At 42.6% G+C, this 20,827-nt stretch overlaps 1 protein-coding gene across 2 annotated transcripts in view; it reads left to right on the top strand.

Annotated features, from left to right (window-relative positions):
* Window positions 1-16,198, top strand: part of SLC25A13 (solute carrier family 25 member 13) — a 158,745-nt gene extending 142,547 nt beyond the window's left edge. For both annotated transcript variants that reach the window (XM_080664864.1, XM_080664865.1), the window contains exons 15-18: window positions 3,697-3,835; window positions 14,402-14,560; window positions 14,665-14,755; window positions 15,032-16,198. In XM_080664864.1, the coding sequence (XP_080520990.1) occupies window positions 3,697-3,835; window positions 14,402-14,560; window positions 14,665-14,755; window positions 15,032-15,218 (576 nt within the window). In that variant the 3' untranslated portion in view covers window positions 15,219-16,198. The remainder of the gene's footprint in view (window positions 1-3,696; window positions 3,836-14,401; window positions 14,561-14,664; window positions 14,756-15,031) is intronic.
* Window positions 16,199-20,827: the final 4,629 nt, after the last annotated feature.

The raw sequence follows: 20,827 nt of genomic DNA, 5'->3' as shown, positions 1-20,827 counted from the left end.
GCTGCACACGTTATCTTTCTTCCTTGGCTTTGCCTTTTCTTCACATTTTCAGAGACCTAAGACCTCTTACATAGTCTAACATTTGCTCCAGTACGCACGAACTACTTGATTTTTATTATGCACTGTCTCATCCCTGGTAGGAAAAATGCAGCATAGTCCTATCCATTTTTCCTTAGATTTGTTCTTTTTGTTTGTTCATTTGTGTTTTGATTAAGCCATTTTTTCTTTTCAGTCATCTGGGGCTGTTTTCAAACATCTCTTAAAGCACATCACACCCATTATGAGGGGCTTGTTTTCACGCTGGTACCTGGTTGATTATCCTGATTCCAGCAGAGAGAGCTCCTTTGGGGAAAACCCACTGCTTCTTCCCGTGGCCTTACCCTTCTTGTGTCCCAGGGCGATTTCAGATCACATCTTCTCGGGCCTTCTGACCGCAGTGAAGCCATATCAGTTAAGAGGGTAAGAGGGGCTGATCTCTCTCTCTCTCTCTCTCTCTCTCTCTCTCTCTCTCTCTCTCTCTCTCTCTCTCTCTCTCTCTCTCATTACCATTCCAGTTGAGCATTCTCCACGACTTCCTCCTCAGCTCTGTTGTATCCACAGCAAATTACATATCTTTGTTTGAAAAACAAAAAGCTTGGTTTTGGTCTCTAGTATAGTTTTCCAGGAAATGAGTTCGTTGTCCTTGCAGAAATCTGACAGCGTAGCCCAGAGCCTCTCATTTCTCTTTTTAGTTGTGGTTTTCTCTGTGTGACTTGGCAAAGCTAACTCAGTGTCACCAGGAACATGTCTTAGGCCCCACTGACAGCCAAAGATTTTACCGTTTTCTAAGTTAAATCAGACAGCAGTTCCTGGCCCCTGTTTGCTCACACTCTGAAACAAGCCAGGCTGGCTGAGGCGGATGTAAGAGCGAGAAGAAAGCCCTGAACAGCACTGATGAAGTATGGACATCGTGGAGCCACATGGAATCCACTCCCTGGCTACTTTCTAGATAAAGGATCCCCAGTAGAAAAGGGTGGCATTGGGTTTAAATGAATGAAGAGCTGGTATTTAAGAGGTTGGTGTTCTCAGCTTAAAAATCGTCCAAGAAGATGCAGAGTGATAGGTCCCTTGATTAATCAGATGAATGGGTCATTGAGTAGCTTTACCTGAAAGGAATCAAGCCGACCAAGGAGAGGAAAACGGAAAGGGACGTCATTACAAAGCTTTGAGAGGGTGAGGATACCAGGCCTAATCTGTAGGACAGCCAAGACCAAAGATGGTGGAAGTTTTTGAAATAACAAATAGAAAGAAAATTCAGTCAATATGGCTGACGAATGAAGGCGATGTTAGATCATACTCTCCCTCCTCCCGCAAACCCTCACCCCTGAAAAAAACACACACACACAAAAACAGCCATGAAGAAAAGGCATACCTCAGAACCACAAAAGCATGGTCCCAACTATGGAATGAATGGTGGTTGATATTGCTGTTTATTGAAATGCTCCAAAACATGTACAATAGTTGTAGTGGTATCTCTAGTGGAAATTAAGAGTGATTTCAGTTTTTAGTACTTTTCTGTATTGTCTGTGATAAATACTTAATATTTCATAGTCAGGGAAAAACACATTTTAAAGGGGGAAGTATTACCAGCAAAACAATGAACACAGCATATGGACTGAGGTTTGGCTCTAAAATTTGAAGATGTGGGAGGTGCGATTAAAAGTAAAAACAAATGGATTTAGTAAAAAGCAAGATTTGTGGGAGGAGGAACTATATCAGCCTAAAAAATTACTCCAGAGTGGTTCATGTAGAAAGTCAGTAACATGACAGTGCTTTCTACTAAATTGAGGGAGCCAGATGTGAAGATTTAACTGCTCTTAATTTGAGTTGGTTCTTTGGTATCTTATTTGAATATCTCCTGGACAGAGTCTACATTAGACAAATAGCTGACAGAACTTACAGGAAGGTTTGGAGGCAAAATAAGAAAAAGAAAGTGAAAATAGAGAAACAAACGGGTAGTAGTGTTACCTTTACACAGTAACTACCTGCATGATCACTTTTTAAAAACTAATCATAGAGAAAAGATTGGATACTCTACATGGGCATTGGGGTTATACTATACTTCTTCCCCTTGAAAAGCTGGAGGACAGGGAGAGAACTTGAGAGTCCTAAGTTTTGGACTTGTCTCTGGCACTGTCTCCAAGGATGTGCCCTGAGCAAGTCAGCAGCATGGGCATTAATAGATATGCAATCGCTAGATTAACTGTCCAGGGTATGGTGGGTTTTGTGGCTCCTCTTCACACTTAGGCCTTTAACAGTTTGGGGGTAGACAAGATAGAAAGGTGTGGGCTGATTAGCAGAACATGGTGTGTAGTCTTCTTGAAATATCTGCTCAAAAGGGACAGAGGCATCTGAATCTCATCCATGAGTGAGTTGGCTGAGAAATAAGCAACATGACAAGGTCCAGATTCCAAGCATTTGTTCTGGTTGGAAGGATGGGCCAAAGCAGGAGGAAGTTTAATAGGATTAAACATGAAGTGCTACTTACGTTACTTGTTTAAGACAACTAATTAGGTTACAGGAGACCTGGGTTAATAGCAGTTCCTATGCAAAAGGACGAAGGGTTTTGTTACCCACGAGCTCAGTTTGAGTCAGGAGTGGAATGTGGAGTCAGAAAAGCAAAGCAACAGTAATGAATGTGCAGTGTTAAGGAAGTTTGACAGATTGGAGACCACCATCAGCCCCCAAAGACCCAAGAGCCAACATCCTTGGACCTCAGTAAATGTCCCTGGGCTTGACTGCATCTGGTGAATTTGGATGGAGTCATTATTTTCTTTAAAGAATCTCTAAATTTGGTAGAAAGCTTTAGGTTTTACAGATCTGTAAAAGAAATGCTATTAAATCATAAAGTGTTGCAAAAGGGTGACTTCTTTTCCATTTAGCCTACCTAAACACAATATACATCTTGTGGTTTTCATTAGACGATTAACTGTTTCATCTAACTGGGCATGCATCGATTCTCAAGGCCTCCCCATGTCACCATTTTGACACCAAAAATTATTTGAAGACTTTGTTCTAGTTATTAATTGCTCTACACACAGGTATTAAATGTGTAGGAATTATTGTAAATATTTTAAGGCATTTGTCAATGTTTCATAAATCCTGGAGGGCAGGGGTAAGTATATTGAGTAAATTAGGGGATCCATGAACCCATTGAAAAGGTATATAATTTTTTACATATGTGTAATTTTTTCTGGGAAGGAGTCCAACACTTTCATCAGAGTCTCAAACAATACAAAAAATAAGCTCCTTCCCCTGCCACCTATCTAATTGTTTTACTTCCTGGTATATGAACAAAGAGGCATCTTGGCTGTTGCTGCCCATCTTCTGAGAACAAAACCTCCTTGAAATGCCAGTGACCTGCCATCAGTAGGGAAAGGATGTCACAGACGAAGTCCCAAAATCACTTGAATAGAAATCTTACTATTAGAAAAAGTGAGAACTACCCCCTTCTTCCTCAATAAAATTAGTTTTATTTTTAAAAAGAAAATTTAGATTTATTGCAGAATCTGGGTGATACTTTTTTTCCCTTTTAACTTGTGAGTACAGTTCAGTCTTCTCAGGGAATATTTTGTTCCAAGATAAGTTCCAGAGAAGCTTGATCTTCTCAATGGGATATGTGTTTCATGTGGTTTTTCTTCCTTTTCCAACGGACAGGGTGCCAAAGCATGCTTTCTGCGGGACATTCCTTTCTCAGCCATCTACTTTCCGTGCTACGCTCACGTGAAGGCTTCCTTTGCAAACGAAGATGGGCAGGTTAGCCCTGGAAGCCTCCTCTTGGCTGGTGCCATCGCTGGTGAGTACCCCTCAGAGAGCTCCGTGCCCACCCACACCACTACACTGGAACTCTGCTTCTAGCTGTTGACTGGGCACACAGGACATGGCTGGCTCTATGTTGCTGTGAAGAGCTACTGAAAAGAACGGGAAGGAAATGAACCTTACTTCTGGCAGATTAAACTGTTGGACAAGTTAATTTCTTAACTCCAGAAAAGGCTTATTAAAAATTGGTGTGATTGGTGGTATTATTGGATTCCAGTTCAAGTTCCATTTAGTTTTGCTTCATAGCATAAGAATGAGAACTAAGCCGGAAGTTTAAAAAATGTAATAATTGTGCTTTAGTGGTATCTAAGCACAAGCATGTATGACAGCTTGTCCAGAATTGAAGCAATAGTATTATCATTTAGAGAAAATAAATGTAGTACCACTTGGTGCTGTTAGACACCTGCTTCCTCCTCGCTGTATAAGATCAGAGGAACTGGGTGTGCGTGTTAATTGAATCCCAGAGAGAAATGACTGTCATCTTTTTTCAGGGCTACAGTGAAAATATCAGAAGAAGATAAATAGATGTGGAGGTTGGTTTCTCCATCGCCATGTAAATCCCTAGAGGAAATTTGATTATAGCCACAGCAGGGATCAGTGTGTTCTTTGATGCTACTCCTGGTGCAGAGACCCTAAAGGCCGGAACAATCTGGATTAGCTCTCCAGGTGTTGACAAACATTTAATGAGTTAACAAACCCTAAGGCAGTCCTGTGATGCCTGGGTCCAAGCAGTTTTGATACAGGTGTTGTTCTCATCAGATAGGTGGCTTAAGTCTCCTGAGAACAACCCCCGGCTTTGAGAAGTTGCTTGCTGTTTTGTGGGCTCCTTGTCCTGCCTGTAGCCTGGGGAGCTCCTGGAGAAAGGAACCCAGGTAGCTGCTCTTTATTCTTAATTAATTCTTTTTCTTCAAAGGCAGTGATATTGGCATATGAGGCAGGATTGATCCTTCCTGGCTGCCTGGGGGAACCCTAGTGTAAAAGTAGCAATGAGATCTCTCTACCTGTATCAGGAAATCATGATTTCAAGACAAGAATATAAACTACCCACATTTAATCCCATCTTGCCATTGACTCACTGTGTCCTTTAGGTATCATTTACATATATATAAATGATAATATTTTTTGAGCCAAAGGTTATCATACAGTTGGTTTTAAATTACTTACTTGAAATAAGGTTGAACACCTAATAAGGAGAACTAACCACTTAGTAGTGCATGACCTTGGCCAAGTCATTTTAATCTCCCCTAAGCTTTGCTTTCCTTGGCTATAAATGGAGATAATTACCAACTAGGAGGCATGGTTGTGAGGCTCAAGTGAGAGCAACTATGTGCCTAGCGTATAATAAATACTCAATAAATGTTAGCCAATTGTTTATTGAATCCAAAAGAATCTGTCTATAAATCACTACAGAAATCGGTTGTGAAATCAGAAGAATTAAAGCTCAGATCAAAGTCTAAGACTTTGTTTTTTCTTCAAACCACAAAAATATCCCCTTTAATTCTTCCCTTGCAGAAGGTAGCTACTCAGACATGATTTCATCTCTGGGTGGTGTTTTCTAAAAACCCATACAACCAAGCTATAGAAATTACTAGTTGATTTCTTTCTCTTTTACGTTTTTTTTTTATGATTATGAAAATAACATAAAGGTTAAATAAAATATTACCCATTATTCCACAACGCTATAATCACTATTTAACATTCTTGTTAATTTTCTCCCCCTTGAATGGTTTTTAACAGAGTTTTGATCACATTGTGTATATATGTGGTTTTCACTTAATATCATTTCTGAAGCATTGTTAGCCATCACAGCAAAGTGGTTCGTGGCATGGATCATGGTGTCAGACTACCCAGGTTCATATTCCAGTTTGTTCACTTAGAATCAGCGGTTTGGAAGACAAGGGACAAAGAAATACCCAATCAGAGCCGAAAAAGAAAAAGTAATTTTTAAATGAGGATAGTTTAGGGACGTTTGGGACAACATGAAGCGTAACAATGTCTACATCATAGGGGTACCACAAGGAGGAGAGAGAGAGCGAGGAATTGAGAAACTATTTGAAAAGGAATGATTGAAAACGTCCCTTACCTTGTAAAGGAAAAAGACACACAAGTCCATGAATTACAGAGTCCCCAAAAAAGATGAACCCAAAGAGGCCCACACCAAGACACATCAGAATTAAAATGGCATAGTTTAAAGATGAAGAGGGAATCTTAAAAGCAGCAAGGGATGACAGTTAGTTACCTACAAGGGAGCTTCCAGAAGACTGTCAGCTGATTTCTAAACAGAAACATTTCAAGCCAGAAGGGATTGGCATAAAACATTCAAAGTGATGAAAAGCAAGAACCCACAACCAAGACTACTCCACCCAGCAAAGTTGTGTAAAATTCAAGGAGAAATAAAGAGCTTCCCTGACAAAAAAAAAACAAAGAAGTTAGTTACCACCAAACCAATATTACAAGAAATGTCAAAGGGTCTTCTTTAACAGAAGAACATAGTTAAAGGACTAAAATAGCAGTAAATATGTATCTATCAATAATCACTTTAAATGTAAGTGGCTTAAATGCTCTAATGAAAAGACATAGGGTAGCTGAATGGATAAGAAACCAAGATACACATGTATGCTGTTTACAAGAGAACCACATCACAACGAAAGATACACATGGACTAAAAGTAAAAGGATGGAAAACGATAGCAATACTTATATCTGACAAAATAGATTTGAAAACAAAGCCTATAGTAAGAGACAAAGAAGACCTCTACATAATGATAAAGGTAGCAATCCAACAAGAGGATATAGCCCTTATAAACATTTATGCACCTAATATAGGAGCACCTAAATATATAAAGCAAATCCTGATGGACATAAAGGGAAAGATTGACAGTAATAGAGTCAGTAGGGGATTTTGACATCCCATTGACATCATTGGATAGATCTTCCAGGCAGAAAATCAACGAGGAAATGGCAGCCTTAAATGACACACTAAATCAGATGGATTTAATTTATATTTTCAGAATATACATTCTTTTCAAGTGCACATGGAACATTTTCTAGGATAGACTATTTGTTAGGACACAAAACAAATCTCAGTAAATGTAATAAGACTGAAATCATATCAAGCATCTTCTCTGACCACAATGGTATGAAACTAGAAATAAATCACATTCCAAAAAAAATACACAAAGACATGGAGGCTAAATAGCATGTTTATAATTGCATCCAAAAAATAAAATGCCTAGGGATAAATTTAATCAAGGATGTAAAAGACCTCTACTCATAAAACTATATGTCACTGAAAAAAGAAATTGAAAACAATACAAATAAGTAGAAGCATATACCATGTTCATGTTCAAATGTCCATACTTCCTAAAGTAACTTATAGATTCAATATAATTCCTATCAAGATACCAATGGCATATTTCACAGAATTAGAACAAATATTCCAAAGTTTTTTATGGAATCCCACAAGACATCAAATAGCCACAGCAATATTGAGAAAAAAAGAACAAAAGTTGGAGGAATCACGCTACCTGATATCAGAGTTGACTACAAGGCATAGTAATCAAAACAGCATGGTAAAGATAGTCTATTCAATAAATAGTACTGGGAAAATTGGACAGATACATGCAAAAAATGAAACTAGACCACCTTCTTACACCATACAAAAAAATAAAATGGATTAAAGACTTAAGTGTTAGACTCTAAACCATAAAAATCCTAGAAGAAAACATAGGCATTAAAATCTCAGACATTCCTCATAGCAATATTTTTTTCCCACTATATCGCCTTGGGCAAGAGAAACAAACAAACACAGATGGGACTACATCAAACTGAAAAGTTCTTGAACAGCAAAGGAAACCATCAACAAAATGAAAAGACAACCCACTTACTGGGAGAATATATTTGCCAATAATACATCTGATAAGCGGTTAATATCCAAAATTTATAAAGAACTTATAAAACTCAATAAAAAAACCAATCCAATTAAATGCACAAAGGACCTGAATTGTCAGTTCTCCAAAGAGGACATATAGATGGCCAATGAACATATGGAAAGATGCTCAACATCACTAATCATCAGGAGAATGCAAATTAAAAACCACAATGAGATATCACCTCACTCCTGTCAGAATTGCTATCATCCATATCAACAAACAAGTGTTGCTGAGGATGTGAAGAAAAGGGAATGCAAACTGATGCAGCCACTGTGAAAAGAGTTATCTCAAAAAAGTAAAAATGTAATTGCCTTATGACCCAGTGATTCCACTTCTGGGAATGTACCCCAAGAAACCCAAAACACTGATTCGAAATGAGTTACACATATTTGTTACAGCATTATTTACAACTAGTGGACCGGTGCACGAAATTCATGCAGCAGCAGGGGGGGGGGGCGGTGTGTGGATTCCCTCAGCCTAGGCTGCACCCTCTCCAATCGGGGACCCCTTGGGGGACATCCCTCTCACAATCTGGGACCGCTGGCTCCTAACCGCTCACCTGCCTGCCAGCCTGATTGCCCCTAGCCCCTCTGCCTGCCTGCCTGATGGCCCCTAACCTCTCTGCCAGCCTGCCTGATTGCCCCTAACTGCCTCTGCCTGCCTGATCACCCCTAACTGCTCTCCCCTGCTTGTCTGATCTCACCCCAAACTGCCCCCGCTCTGCCGGCCTGATCGCCCCTAACTGCCTCTGCCTTGGCCCCCACCACCATGGCTTTGTCCAGAAGGAAGCCGGACATTCAGAAGATGGCCAGTCGACCCGGTCTAATTAGCATATTACCCTTTTATTAGTATAGATTGATTATATAGGATAGGATTGCTTAAATGGGGGGGGGGGGGGCTTTTTCAGAAGGAGGAGATGCTCTTGGCAGACAAAAATACATAATCTCTATATCTGTAGTGATAGCCAGCCATATGCACTATATTGCCAAACTGGTCATTAAAAAATTGAACTGCTTTCTTACACATTACACCAAACAGCTGTTGCCCTTAAAACTCCTCCTCAGCCCCCACCTTAGGTTCTGCCTTCGCACTTCACCCAGATTTGGTTCTGATTGGTTGATTTCTATGCCAGTCAGCGTCAAAATCTCCGCCTCCTAGGCAGTCATTGGCTCCTCGCACTTCACCCAGATTTGGTTCTGATTGGTCGGTTTCTATACCAGTCAGCGTCTCTGGGCCTGATCAGAGAGGTGGGGCTGATCAACAGCTACCCCAGGCTGCTGGCAAGTGGGCTGAACTGCTGATCTCTTGGAAAGAGAGAGGTGCGGCTGCTGGCGAGGCCTGGGGAGATAGAGAAGCAGGGTCTGATCCGCAGCCTCGAGATTACGGATCAGACCCTGCTTCTCTTATCTCTCTTGGCCTCGCCAGCAGCCTCGGTAGCCACTGATCAGCCCCGCCTCTCTCTCTCTCCCCGAGAGGTCAGCAGTTCAGCCCTCTCGTCAGTCCCCACCCACCGGAGCCTGCTGCGTGCGCAGCCTGGCGATCGGTAGAGCCTTTGGTCATTTTGGACCCTGGGTTTTTATATATTAGGATAGCCAAGATTTGGGAGCAGCAGCCCAAGTGTTTATCAGTGGATGAGTGGATAAAAAATTGGTGGAATATTTATACTCGACCATAAAAAAGAAGGAAAAATCCCCTTTTATGACATCATGGATGGACCTGGAGAGCATTATACTAAATGAAGAAAACCAGTCAGAGAAAGACAAGTACCATATGATTTCACTCATATGTGGAATCTATTGAACAAAATGAACTAACAAACAAAATGGAAACAGACTCATAGAGAACAGACTGACAGCTGTCAGAGAGGAGGAGGGTTTGGGGGCAGTGTGAAAAAGTTGAAGGTAGTAAACAAACAAAAAGAAAAAAAAGACCCTCATAGACACAGACAACAGTATGGTGACTACCAGAGAAAAGGGGGTGGGGGGGTGGAGGTAGAAGAGGGTAAAGGGGGATAAATGGTGATGGAAAAAGATTTGACTTCGGGTGGTGAACAAACAATACAGTATACAGATTACATATTATAGAATTGTACACCTGAAACCTATATAATTTTATTAACCAATGCCATTCAATAAATTCAATAAAAAAGGGAAAAATAATTTAAAAGCAGTTCTTAGGTTATTTTTTTTTTAATGTAATGGAGAGATTAGATCAAGGTAATGAACTGAACATATTCATTTGTCTTTCCTCCTCCCAAATACTTAAAATGTCAAAAAATACATTTTCAAAACTCCTCCCTGACACTAGAAAATGTCAGCAGCAGCCCTTAAAAGGCGGGAAACAGAATCATAGTGACTCTGAAATTGGACTGAAAGATGCCACAGAGCAAAATACTGGTAGGAAAAACTACTTGTAGTAAAAGAAGACCCAGAGAATTTTTGACCTCCCAGTGAACAATAGAATGTCTGGAGTGTGGGGTGGAGGTTTCAGTGTAAATCATGAGCAAGGGTTAAAGAATTTCATTTCCTGGCCTGAAGGTTAGGCGTAGTCCCCGCCCCCCCCCCCCTCCCTTTTCATTTGGAGCTTCAGGCAACACTTGCTAGGAGGGAGACTGAAAGAAAGCAGGACAAGCAAGGTTTAAGATAATTCTAGGCCTTTACCACAGGTGCCGGGGTGGGGGGGTTGAGGGGGGGAGTGTTAATGGCCACTCTTCCCCATAGGGGTGTAAAATAATTCCCTGTACTTCCAGAGTGAAGTACTTTGTATTTCAGCTGATTTGGAAGGTCCCCACTCTGCAGCTAACTTAGCCCCTTGCATCCAGTTAACAGGCCTGTGTCTCAAAACCCATAGACCATCCTCTCATTCAGGAGAGAAGACTGTGGTTGACACTGTCCTAGGGTGACACTGGTAAAAGCCTCCACAGCACTAATCAGCCTGTCCTTTGAACTTGAAAATCAATAGACAGACAGAGGTCCTCAGACAAGACTGAGCTGTAAGGCAAGTAAACAGATGAATTAGAGAGAAAACAGGCAATTCAGGGAACAGAGGAGAACTTTGAAGAACTATAATTAAGGTCCTCAGAGAGATTTTAAAGGAACGATCAGTAAAGAGGCTTCCTTGAAAGCTAATAACAGGATTGCCAAGATTAAAAATCCGTAGATGGTCTGAATGATAGAATGGATTTGATCAAAGACCAAATTAGGCATCTGGAAAGTAAACTCATGGGAAAAAAGAACAACAACAAAAAAAGAACGCTCTAGAATGTGGAGCAAAAATACAGAGATGAAAAATTTGAGCACATTTAAGAGATATGTAGGATTAATCCAGGAGGTCTAATTCAATAAGGGAAGGAGGACTTCTCACCTTCAGTCCTGGGTAGCTTCAGAATGCCGAGGGAGGATGTCTCGGACCTCAGTTACATTCCCGGCACACGAGCGTTCGGGCCAAGCTTAAGTGAGTTTCTCCATGCCAGGACTCAAAGGCTACCCCTCAGACTTCCGAGTCAAAATGAAAAGTGAATTTAAGAAAGAAGAAAATGTGGGATACATGAAACAGCAAATGAAGTTATACCTGAGGGTCTGTGCTACTAACTGTTCACTTTGGCACACACGTTTTTATACAAGAGGAGTCCTTGCGAGGCAGATAAAGCAAAGGAAGGACGAAGGTGGAAGTGTGCTGAAGGGCTCGCCTGCTGGTGAAGAAAGGAAGTCCACGCTAATTACTTGTCCACATTGTAAATATCACACCTGTGTAACAAATGCACACGGCATTGGAATACATTCGGCAGGAAAGGGTGGAGTTCAAGAAGGAAACAAAAGCAGAGAAAATAAAAGCCGTAATGTAGGGCGGCAGAAATAAGTCTGTTAACCACAATCATCGCCACAATGGAGTGGATTCAATGCTCCTAAGTCAAAACAGATGCCTTCTGATGAGTTCTGAAAAGAAATGTAGTCACCTGAAGTTTGAGAAAACAGAAACGTAGAAAAACTGAAAGAGAATGAATTGAAAACCATGGACCAGGCATATACCAACAGTAAGCAAGTTGAGCAATATTGGTGTCAGACTAAATGGAAGCCAGGGTTTGAAAATAGCATTCAGAAGTACAGAGGCATGTTTGCACTTATAAAAGGTAAAACTCACCGACATCAGCCTCTAAGTATTATCAACATAATACTATCTTATAAAACCCCAACTGAAAAGTATGACACGAACATGGTATTTTCTCATTTCAAGTGAGAATCTCCACACTTTTCTTAGAAGCTGATACAAGCAGGTAATTTAGATAAGGATGCGAAGGGAATCTTTAAAACTCATAACCTTGATCCAAAATAAATAGGTATAAACTCTGAATGCCATAAACAGAGAGGTAGATCCTTTACAAATAGTAATGGGATAGTGAGGAAAATTAAGGATGACTTGCCCCAAAGTTGTCTTTTGCTGGTCATGCTTCCTTTTTGTTGTAAATGAACTTCTACTCTCCAGCTGCTGTGCCCCCTTAAAGAGAGGTGTTTTCTATTGGCTAGAGAGCACCCCGAATTGTTCCTGTCACACGAGTAATGGGTGGTCCTGAGGTCTCCCCGTTTGTCTATCACTGAAGCCTCAGGTCCCCTCCCTGTTGAGGAGCCTAGAAGAAGACTCCAGTTCTAGCCCCCTCTTACCCACCCCCGTCCTTGGGAATAGAGAACCCTTGGCCTGGATCACTATAGCCACCGCCTTTTAGAAGCCAGGAGGGACCAGGCTGGCTACTCGTCTGTCCCAGCCTTGTTTTGGAGCAGCCTGTTGCTCTCCAGATTAAGAGAAAACCCCTGTCTACAGAGAGACAGTTTCTCTGAGGGCAGCTGCCTCCTCTGAGAGATGGGAGCTGGGGATGGAGAGGGTGAGATTCTCGTGCAGGCTACTGTGTTTCCAGCATCCCCCCAACAAACACACATGAAACTAAACATCTTATGTTTACTAGATATCTTACTAAACATCTTATGTTTCTTTTGGCAATTTTATTCCACTAATGAGGATCTTTCCTCTGCCACCCCCGCCCCCCACCCCACCCCACCCCACCTCCCGCCAATGCATCTCTCTTGCTCTTTTTTTTTTTCCATAACAAGGAACTGTATATGAAAACTACCCTAACTGAAGGAAACTTTCCCCGTTTCATTGCTTGTGCATCTTTCACAGTCACACTCTGACATGCCTGCCCAGCACTGTAAGGAGGATTTTACTGGATGTTTACGGCAGACGGCCTTGCTAAACTCTTTCTGAGCCAGGAAGTAAAGCAAAATCGGTGGTGTGAACACCGTGGGTTTCTAAGCATTTTTCCTGTTTCCTTCCATTATGTTGGAGGATAAACTTCTGGCTCAAAGTTAAAATAATTCCAACAAGCTCCGAGGAAATTAAGGACGACTTATCCAGTGAAGAACTGGAATCGAAAGTGAGCTTTTTCACATGCAGATATGTGATGTGCTTTGTAAAAACAGTGACCTAAGATGAAGTTTGAGGAGCTCAGTCCAGACGGAAGAGGAAGAGCTTCAGCTGCGTAAGGAAAGTGCAGACGTGTACCGTGCGCGCTTCCCCAGACACGCGCGCACTGTAGCTTTAAAGCTGTCTGTTAGAAGGATGGGATGGCGCTGCGAGCCAGACCACGTTGGTTTGGACAGAAATTCTTACAGAATTATTAAGCCTTAAAAAAAGCAAAGGAGATTTATGTATCTGCATTTGACCAATTTGGTTTGGAGTGGGTTCATAATGGAAAAGTAATAAAACCAGAAGAGACAGTGTCTTCTGAGCACAGTCTCGCTTTTAAAAAATCTAAACATGGGCTGCCCCATTTTGGATGAAATGACTGTAGAAATATTTCCCATTGGTAATTAGGGGAGGGTTGTGTTGTTGTTGTTGTTCCTTTTTCATTGATGACCAGCCAGTATAAATCTTAAGCTTTCCGTCAGATATTTTCTCTAGGAGATGTCAGTCTCTGAAAAAAGGAATCCTAACGTGTTATCTATGTGAGTCTCCTCCACAGTGCCCTTTACACACATACACACACACACACACACACACACACACAGCACACAGTGTTTGCTTAGCTACCAGTAAAGCCTTTTTCTGGTGTAACTGGAGAGGTCAGGGTTTGGAGAGTCGGGGGTGGTTGACTGTGTGCGAGAAGGCACCTCCCGTGACTGCCAGCAGCCACAGAAAAGCATGAAGAGGAAACGCATAACAAGCGTCACCTCTGAAAAATCAGATCTAATAACTTGGTGAGTTTCTGATTTCAAAAGGAGAGTGGGGGCGGAGATCCAAAGACGTGCTCTCTCCTCTCCGTTTACTCTCACCCCCTGGACGGACTGTTGTTGATAAATAATTCATTACAACTATTTAAGAACAGGAGCTTTACAAGTGGAGGTGATGGGGGAGGGGGCGAGGGGTGTCCATAGATGTGCGGGAGCCTCCATCGCCATAGACAAGATGGTTAGGGTGGTATGTCCCAGAGGGGACAGTAAAATAGGCATCTGATTTCCTCGGATTCTTAACTTTCCTTCCACGGGCCAGCAGTTCAAAGAGCAGTTATTTTTTATATAGTGAGAATGTGAGCAGACTGCCACGGCGTTGTCTTTCCTGCAGGTATGCCAGCGGCATCTTTAGTGACCCCTGCTGATGTTATCAAGACTCGATTACAGGTGGCCGCCAGGGCCGGCCAAACCACTTACAGCGGCGTGATGGACTGCTTTAGGAAGATACTGCAGGAGGAAGGCCCGAAAGCTCTGTGGAAAGGAGCTGGCGGTATGGAAATAATTTGTCCTTAACTAAACCTTTGGTATCAGGTAAAGTTTTTAAAAAATCTAATTATACCTGATATTCTCTCCCCCCCCCCTTTTTTTTTAAAGCTCGTGTGCTTCGATCCTCACCCCAGTTTGGTGTGACTTTGCTGACATATGAATTGCTACAGCGCTGGTTCTACATTGACTTTGGAGGCGTGTAAGTGTCATCATGCTAAATTGAAGCTACATTTCAGTTGCTTCTCATACTCAGTCATCCTGGAGAAAGGTACGCCCACCTACGGGCTGAAATGGAGAAGATGCAGGAAAATAGTGAAACCACGTCTTCAGATCAGACCTATTTCCAAGGGGAGCATACAGCTGACCAGAATTCCACCACTCCTTTATGGTGCAGATGTTCAGTTTTTGGATGTTGTTTTTACCGAGTTAAAAAATAAAACAAAACTCAGATTCTCCACTCTCTTTTCTCTTTCAGGAAACCCATGGGCTCAGAGCCAGTTCCTAAATCCCGGATCACGCTGCCTGCTCCCAATCCTGATCACGTTGGGGGCTACAAACTGGCAGTGGCAACATTCGCAGGGATTGAAAACAAATTTGGACTGTACCTACCTCTCTTCAAGCCATCAGCATCTACCTCAAAAGTTACCAGTGGAGGCCCCTAGGAGGCCCGACCGGGGGGTGTTGCTGTAGCTCTGTTGTTACATGGGTAGAGAATGCCCATCTCGGGTGGAAGCAATATTTCATTCCTTTCACGTCTATCTCTTGTTTAAATTCAAGTCTAGGCTCTTTTTTTTTTTTTTTTTTTTTTATGAGGAAAATCATTCCTTTTCTTTATGTTTTCTTAACCAGATCATTGTAAAATTATTCATAATTACTCATTGGGCCTCTACTCACAAACCTTTGTACCTGACATTTGCTAGGATTTGGTCAGCGCTCACATGATTTGGGAGAATGAGCAAATATGAATAGAAATTAGAGTTGTTCTCCTTGGGTTAGGATTATAATCCCAAAGGGGCTACGGAAAGGCAGTCACGATGCTCAGCATGTTCCATGAGCATTTAAACTGGTGAGAAGCTGGGTGCGTATTTAGAAAAAGTGTAAAGCCTGGAAGCAATGAAAACGTGGTCAGAAGTAGCCAGCCTCGCCTGGCTTCAGACTTTAAACGCACACTAAGCCTGGCCTCTGGATTATATTATAAAGCTTTTATGTGAAACATGTTTTATTTTTTGTAATGAAAACCACATTGAAGATATTTAATAATCATATTCTGTTACTGGTACCAAGACTGCTAGTGAGAAGGCTTGTACTTTAGGGAAGTCCTCTTGGCATTTTCTGAGGTAGACGGAGAGAGCGTGAGATGCCACACTTCCGGACCTGCTTGCTTGGGAAAACTGCTCATAGGCTGCACCTGTGCTGGTTCCTGCCTGTTGCAATGAACACTAGGAAAATGCATGCCCGTTCCTGGTACCAGCCCTGACCCCCTCCCGACCACCCTGCAGTTGGCACCCATTTGCTTTTAAAATCCACTCTATCTTGAATCACGTAAGACAAATGTACTCTTCAGTTTTTATTTAATTTGTGGTGCCTTGGATAATGGTCAGAAGGCTTGTGTGTTTGTGAAGAAGGAAATAAACTATTTTTAAAGCTATTGAAGTATTTTCTTTTTTGTATGTCACCTGGTGAATAATGACCATTATTGGACTCAATGTGTTTTGACAGGGATTTTATTCATATTGGCATGGATATGGACCCTCCTGGTCTTTCAAGGTAATGTGTACCCTCATTTTCAGCATGCCATTTTCACAGTGAGGAAGAGAAACTACATTTAACCATCCATAAACAAGGGACCTAGCAAACCAACCCTTTTGTTCTGGTCAACCCAAGCACTTCCTGCAGTTTCTAATCCTGGGAGTTAAAGCAATATAAAGTTTCACTGGAAATTGGGCATGAAGATTGGTATGAAATGATGGCAATTGTATTTTCTCTGACTCGTTGTCCCTCACACCAAAACCTTATACCGCTGTCTCCCACGCTTGGTAATTTTTGGCCAGCGCTATCATGGTTTGGGGAAAGAAGCTTGAACAGAATGTAGGGCCCTCTTGTCTACGTGCATGCTCCTGAAGAGGCTATGATGAGTCTATTGGTAGTCAGCTCGAACTCTCCCCTCCGTAGGAGACAGCCATTGTCAGTCTCTGTCTTGCTGTAGGTCAATAGGTTGACATTCAGTTACTGTTCAAAATTGGAAACAGTGCCATCCACAAGTCTGCATTTTTTTTTTTTAAGCGAACAAAAGCTTTGTTACCCTCCCAGAAACAGCGCACATACATACGTGGCTCCCTCCGTGGTTTGGGTTTGGTAAAACCAGAAAGAAAACACACTGCCTCCTAACCTCCTTCCCCAAACCCCACAGAATGTGATGAGATTAATGTTTATATTTTAATCCCAAAGACAAGTCACAAAACTCCAGATAGGCCTTAGCCATGTGGGCGGTGTTAGAATAACAAAGCCTTCAAGCGAGGGTCGTCTGAATGTGGAGAAAGCCCCCCCATAAATCGCTGCATTCCTTTTCTTCACTTGCATGAAATTTTATAGGAGATCCGATTTTCATGGGAGAAGCACTGACCCAAATCTCAGACATGGTGGTTGCCCTGCCTGCTTCTTTAAGGGCGGTTGCATTGGGTAGGAGAGAGTCTTGGCTTCACCTGGACCTACCTGTTGCTGAGGGCTATTTAGTAAATGAGAAACCAGAGGTATGAGGAAGCCAAAGGAATTAGGACCACAGACAGAGCTGCTTTTCCTTAAAATCCTCCCCTTTTTCTGTTCAGAGATGGGCAACGGCTTGAGACACTTTGAAGGAGGCCTAATTTCCATCTGCGTTCTGCTCAGTGGGTGGCGTGACTGTGACATCCTTGAATAGGACTGCAATCACCCTGCGGTGGAAACCACGTCAAATTTGTTCTGGGTTTTCCTTTTCCTGAAGTGACAGCACAATACTTTGCCAGTGCTGTGGCTGCAGCCCCCGTCGCTTCCCTCCCGAACGCTGAGGAGCTAGAAGATGTGTAACTCCAACCTGCTTGCCTGCCCACCCTGGGGGGCAGCCCCCCACCCCCACCCCCTCCCTCGGCCAGCCTCGCAGCCTTTGGCTCTGCCCTTAGTCTATCCTGTGATTGCTTAGGGGGTGGAAGGGAGGCCTGACTTTTGTAGCCACTTTTTTTTTGCAAGGAGGGGAAAAAATGTGAAGCTGGCCACAAAGTGAACACACTGATTCTTGGGTTCCAGTCGTGGCTGGGTTTCTTGAGGCTGGGTGGCACGCTGTCGCCAAGCTCATGCTACACCTCATAACCCACAACCATTTGCGGAGCTCCCTAGAGTCGCCTTAATCCCAGCAGCCCAGGGTTGCACAGGGGAAAATAAGAATTCTGGCCCAGAAAGGAGACATTTAAATGCTTATTGCATTTCAAGCTTCAGTTTTTACTTAGCTCAAATATTTACTGTTGCTGGAAAACAATGTTTAAAATGTTGTGCTTATATGTTATTTAATGGTGTGGCCTATGTAAACCTCAGGATGCTTACATTTTGACAGTCTTCTGGAAATGTTTAACAGCACATAACTCGGCGAGCAGGGAATAAAAACGGAAACAAATTGTGCTTGAAAATGTTTGTAACCTCCTCCAGCTAGGTATCCGGCAAGGCACGCTGGGATTCTTCAGGTAAAGGGGAGGAAATCTCCGAGAATGGAATTGGGCGAATTCTGTCCTGGGGCCCCACTTATCAACCTTGTCGATAAGCCCTCTCTCAAAGTCACGTGCCTTCTACCGCAGAAGCCATACTTGTGGGGATGAATTTGTAGCTTTGCCACTGAGCGAAATCTCATTTTAAATTCAGGGGAATCAAATGCTTTCAGGATGTGGATTTTTCCAAAGACTTAAAAGACACGTTCCCTGGTAAGAACAGCGGAATGTTCTTTCCACAAGTGGTGCTGCCCACAGAGGCGCGTGCCTTTTGTTTTGCCGTTTGGGGATAACCCGACCCTCACCAAAGAGTCTACCTTCAGTGTGATGAAGACCACAGGGCTCGCTGCTTCATGGCCAACGTCTGAGGCAGCAGAGAGCACGGCTACCTGTGTCTTTTAAAACAGGGGCGATCTTTAGGTTGAAAGCCCCGCTTGGGCTCCATGAGGGCCGTGGCCGTGTCTTTCATGCTAATTCTAGAGCACCTGGAGTTCCGTGGGCTCCTGGTTATTATTCTGAAGGATGGAGGCATGGAGGGGTGGATGGGAGCTTTGAGGATTTTTCTTTCAAGAAGCATTCTGCACTTTATTATTTTCCTACTGTTTTACAGGCCGTTTTTGCTGCTGAGTTAAAACCGTAACTGAAAACAACCACCGTCTTCTATATTGTTCACTTACTTTTAAAGCCATACATATAGCTCTTATTAAAGCAACGGCAGCTATTTAAAATTGGTTTTATAATTGGTTACGTTGAATCAGGAACTGTCATATAAACGATATGATATTTAAATTTCCTGATCACGGTTAAAAGTAAAGGCTCAGAAGATGTATATCCTTTGAGATCAGTGTTCCATTAGGACTAAGCTACATCATTAAACCCATTGTCCTCATCAGTGAATGTTATTATTGACAGCTCCCTCCCTCTGTCCCTCTCACTGCCTGGCATTTATGTGCCCTCGGGAGCAGTGGCAAGCTTCCTTTAGAAGCTGCCGAGGACGACGGACGATGGGAACTCTTGTCAGGAGGGTTTGTCTTTAGCTAATGCATTAATTGACTCCAAAAGAGTCCACATGGAACTCGCTGCTTTCATCTGCTGGGGTAACCTAATAAAATAATGTTTGTTTTTAGGTTCCCGGCCATTAAGGGGGTTTTGCTCAAGGCAAAACCAAGGTCCCCGCGAATAGCTTTAGGAGGAAAGTCGGAAGACACACTAATTGTGCCTGTCTGAGGCGGCTTTTCCCGGCGTTCCCCCGCACACGGGTCTGGCCAGCGGGGCCCGTGCCCACCACGGCGCAGCCTGCCCCGTGGGAGGACGCGTCCTTTTGCAGTGCAGCAGTTCTTACGGTGATCTTTAAATGGACACAAGCTCTCAGAACAGACTTGGGCAAGCATGCTTTGGTCTGTCCCATCTGGTGGGGAAAGGGAAATACAGATTAGTGAAGAAAGACTGATTAAAACACTCTTCCTTATCTGTCATCACCTCCCCTCCCTCCCTCTGCTACTTAACCTGGCCTCTTATTGGGATGCTTTCAAATGAGAGAGGGGCAAGTAATTCTGCCCCCACCCTGGAATTCTTTGGCCAGTCAGAACTCATTAAATATGAGAGGCCAGGTATCATCTCATTAAATCCCCAAACCCTTAAAGTAGGCAAAATAAATCCTCGCCTAATGCCATTGATAGGTTCTATGACTTTAAGCAAAATGGCATAAAACGAAACCAGTTTTACCATAGGCTCATTGATTAAAAACAAGAGTTAAGGTCCTATGGCATTTTATCCATATGACAATGAAATGATGTTGAACGAAACAACGTTATTCAAGGACCCGCAGTGCTGTTTTTCCTGTGCTACAGATGAGGAAGCCAAGACTCGGAGAGATTGCCTATCTTGCTCCTGGTCTCTACACCAGTAAATGAGTGTAAGGATTTGAATCCAGGTCTGATGGCGGCCGAAGCCTTCTTCTTTTCCTATGGAGGGTTCCCAGCAATGCTCTACAGAAAGTCCTTATGATAGCCTGTGCCCTGAATGTCTCATTGTCCCCCGTCTCTATATCAGATGGAACATTCCTAGCTCGAAGTAGAAGGGAAGGGTGATCTCTGATTATTTTCCACAATTAGTGCATTTATCTCAGAGAATCCCAGAGCCTGAGGTTCCAGCGAATCCTGACAAGCCTTTTGAGGTTCGTCTTAAACTATTTTACAGCCCATTTAAGTCAGTAAAGAAAGTATTAAGGTAAACTCGAAGCATTTGCCCCACGGGTTTAACACTGGAAGGTAATGTGGAAAAAGCAGAGGCACATTTGCACACTGTTACAGTGCAATGTGATATGACACGAACTGAACTAAATCTTAAAAATCTCTGCTATAACTAGAAAATGCCGTGCTTCAACAGAAGGTGGAAATAATGGAAAGCCAAGTTAAAAGTAAATATCTATGGGTACTTCACCTCCAAGTGTGTCTGGAGGGAATGGAGACAGTTAACAGAATGTGGGCTTGGCTGCAATTACTTTTAGACATAAAATCTCAATCATCACGAATGGCGGA

Source organism: Plecotus auritus (genome assembly GCF_963455305.1).
Source record: "Plecotus auritus genome assembly, chromosome: 4".
In the NCBI taxonomy this organism is placed as follows: Eukaryota; Metazoa; Chordata; class Mammalia; order Chiroptera; family Vespertilionidae; genus Plecotus; species Plecotus auritus.
Note: the sequence above shows the minus strand (reverse complement) of the source record. Positions and strands in the feature narration are given on the sequence as shown.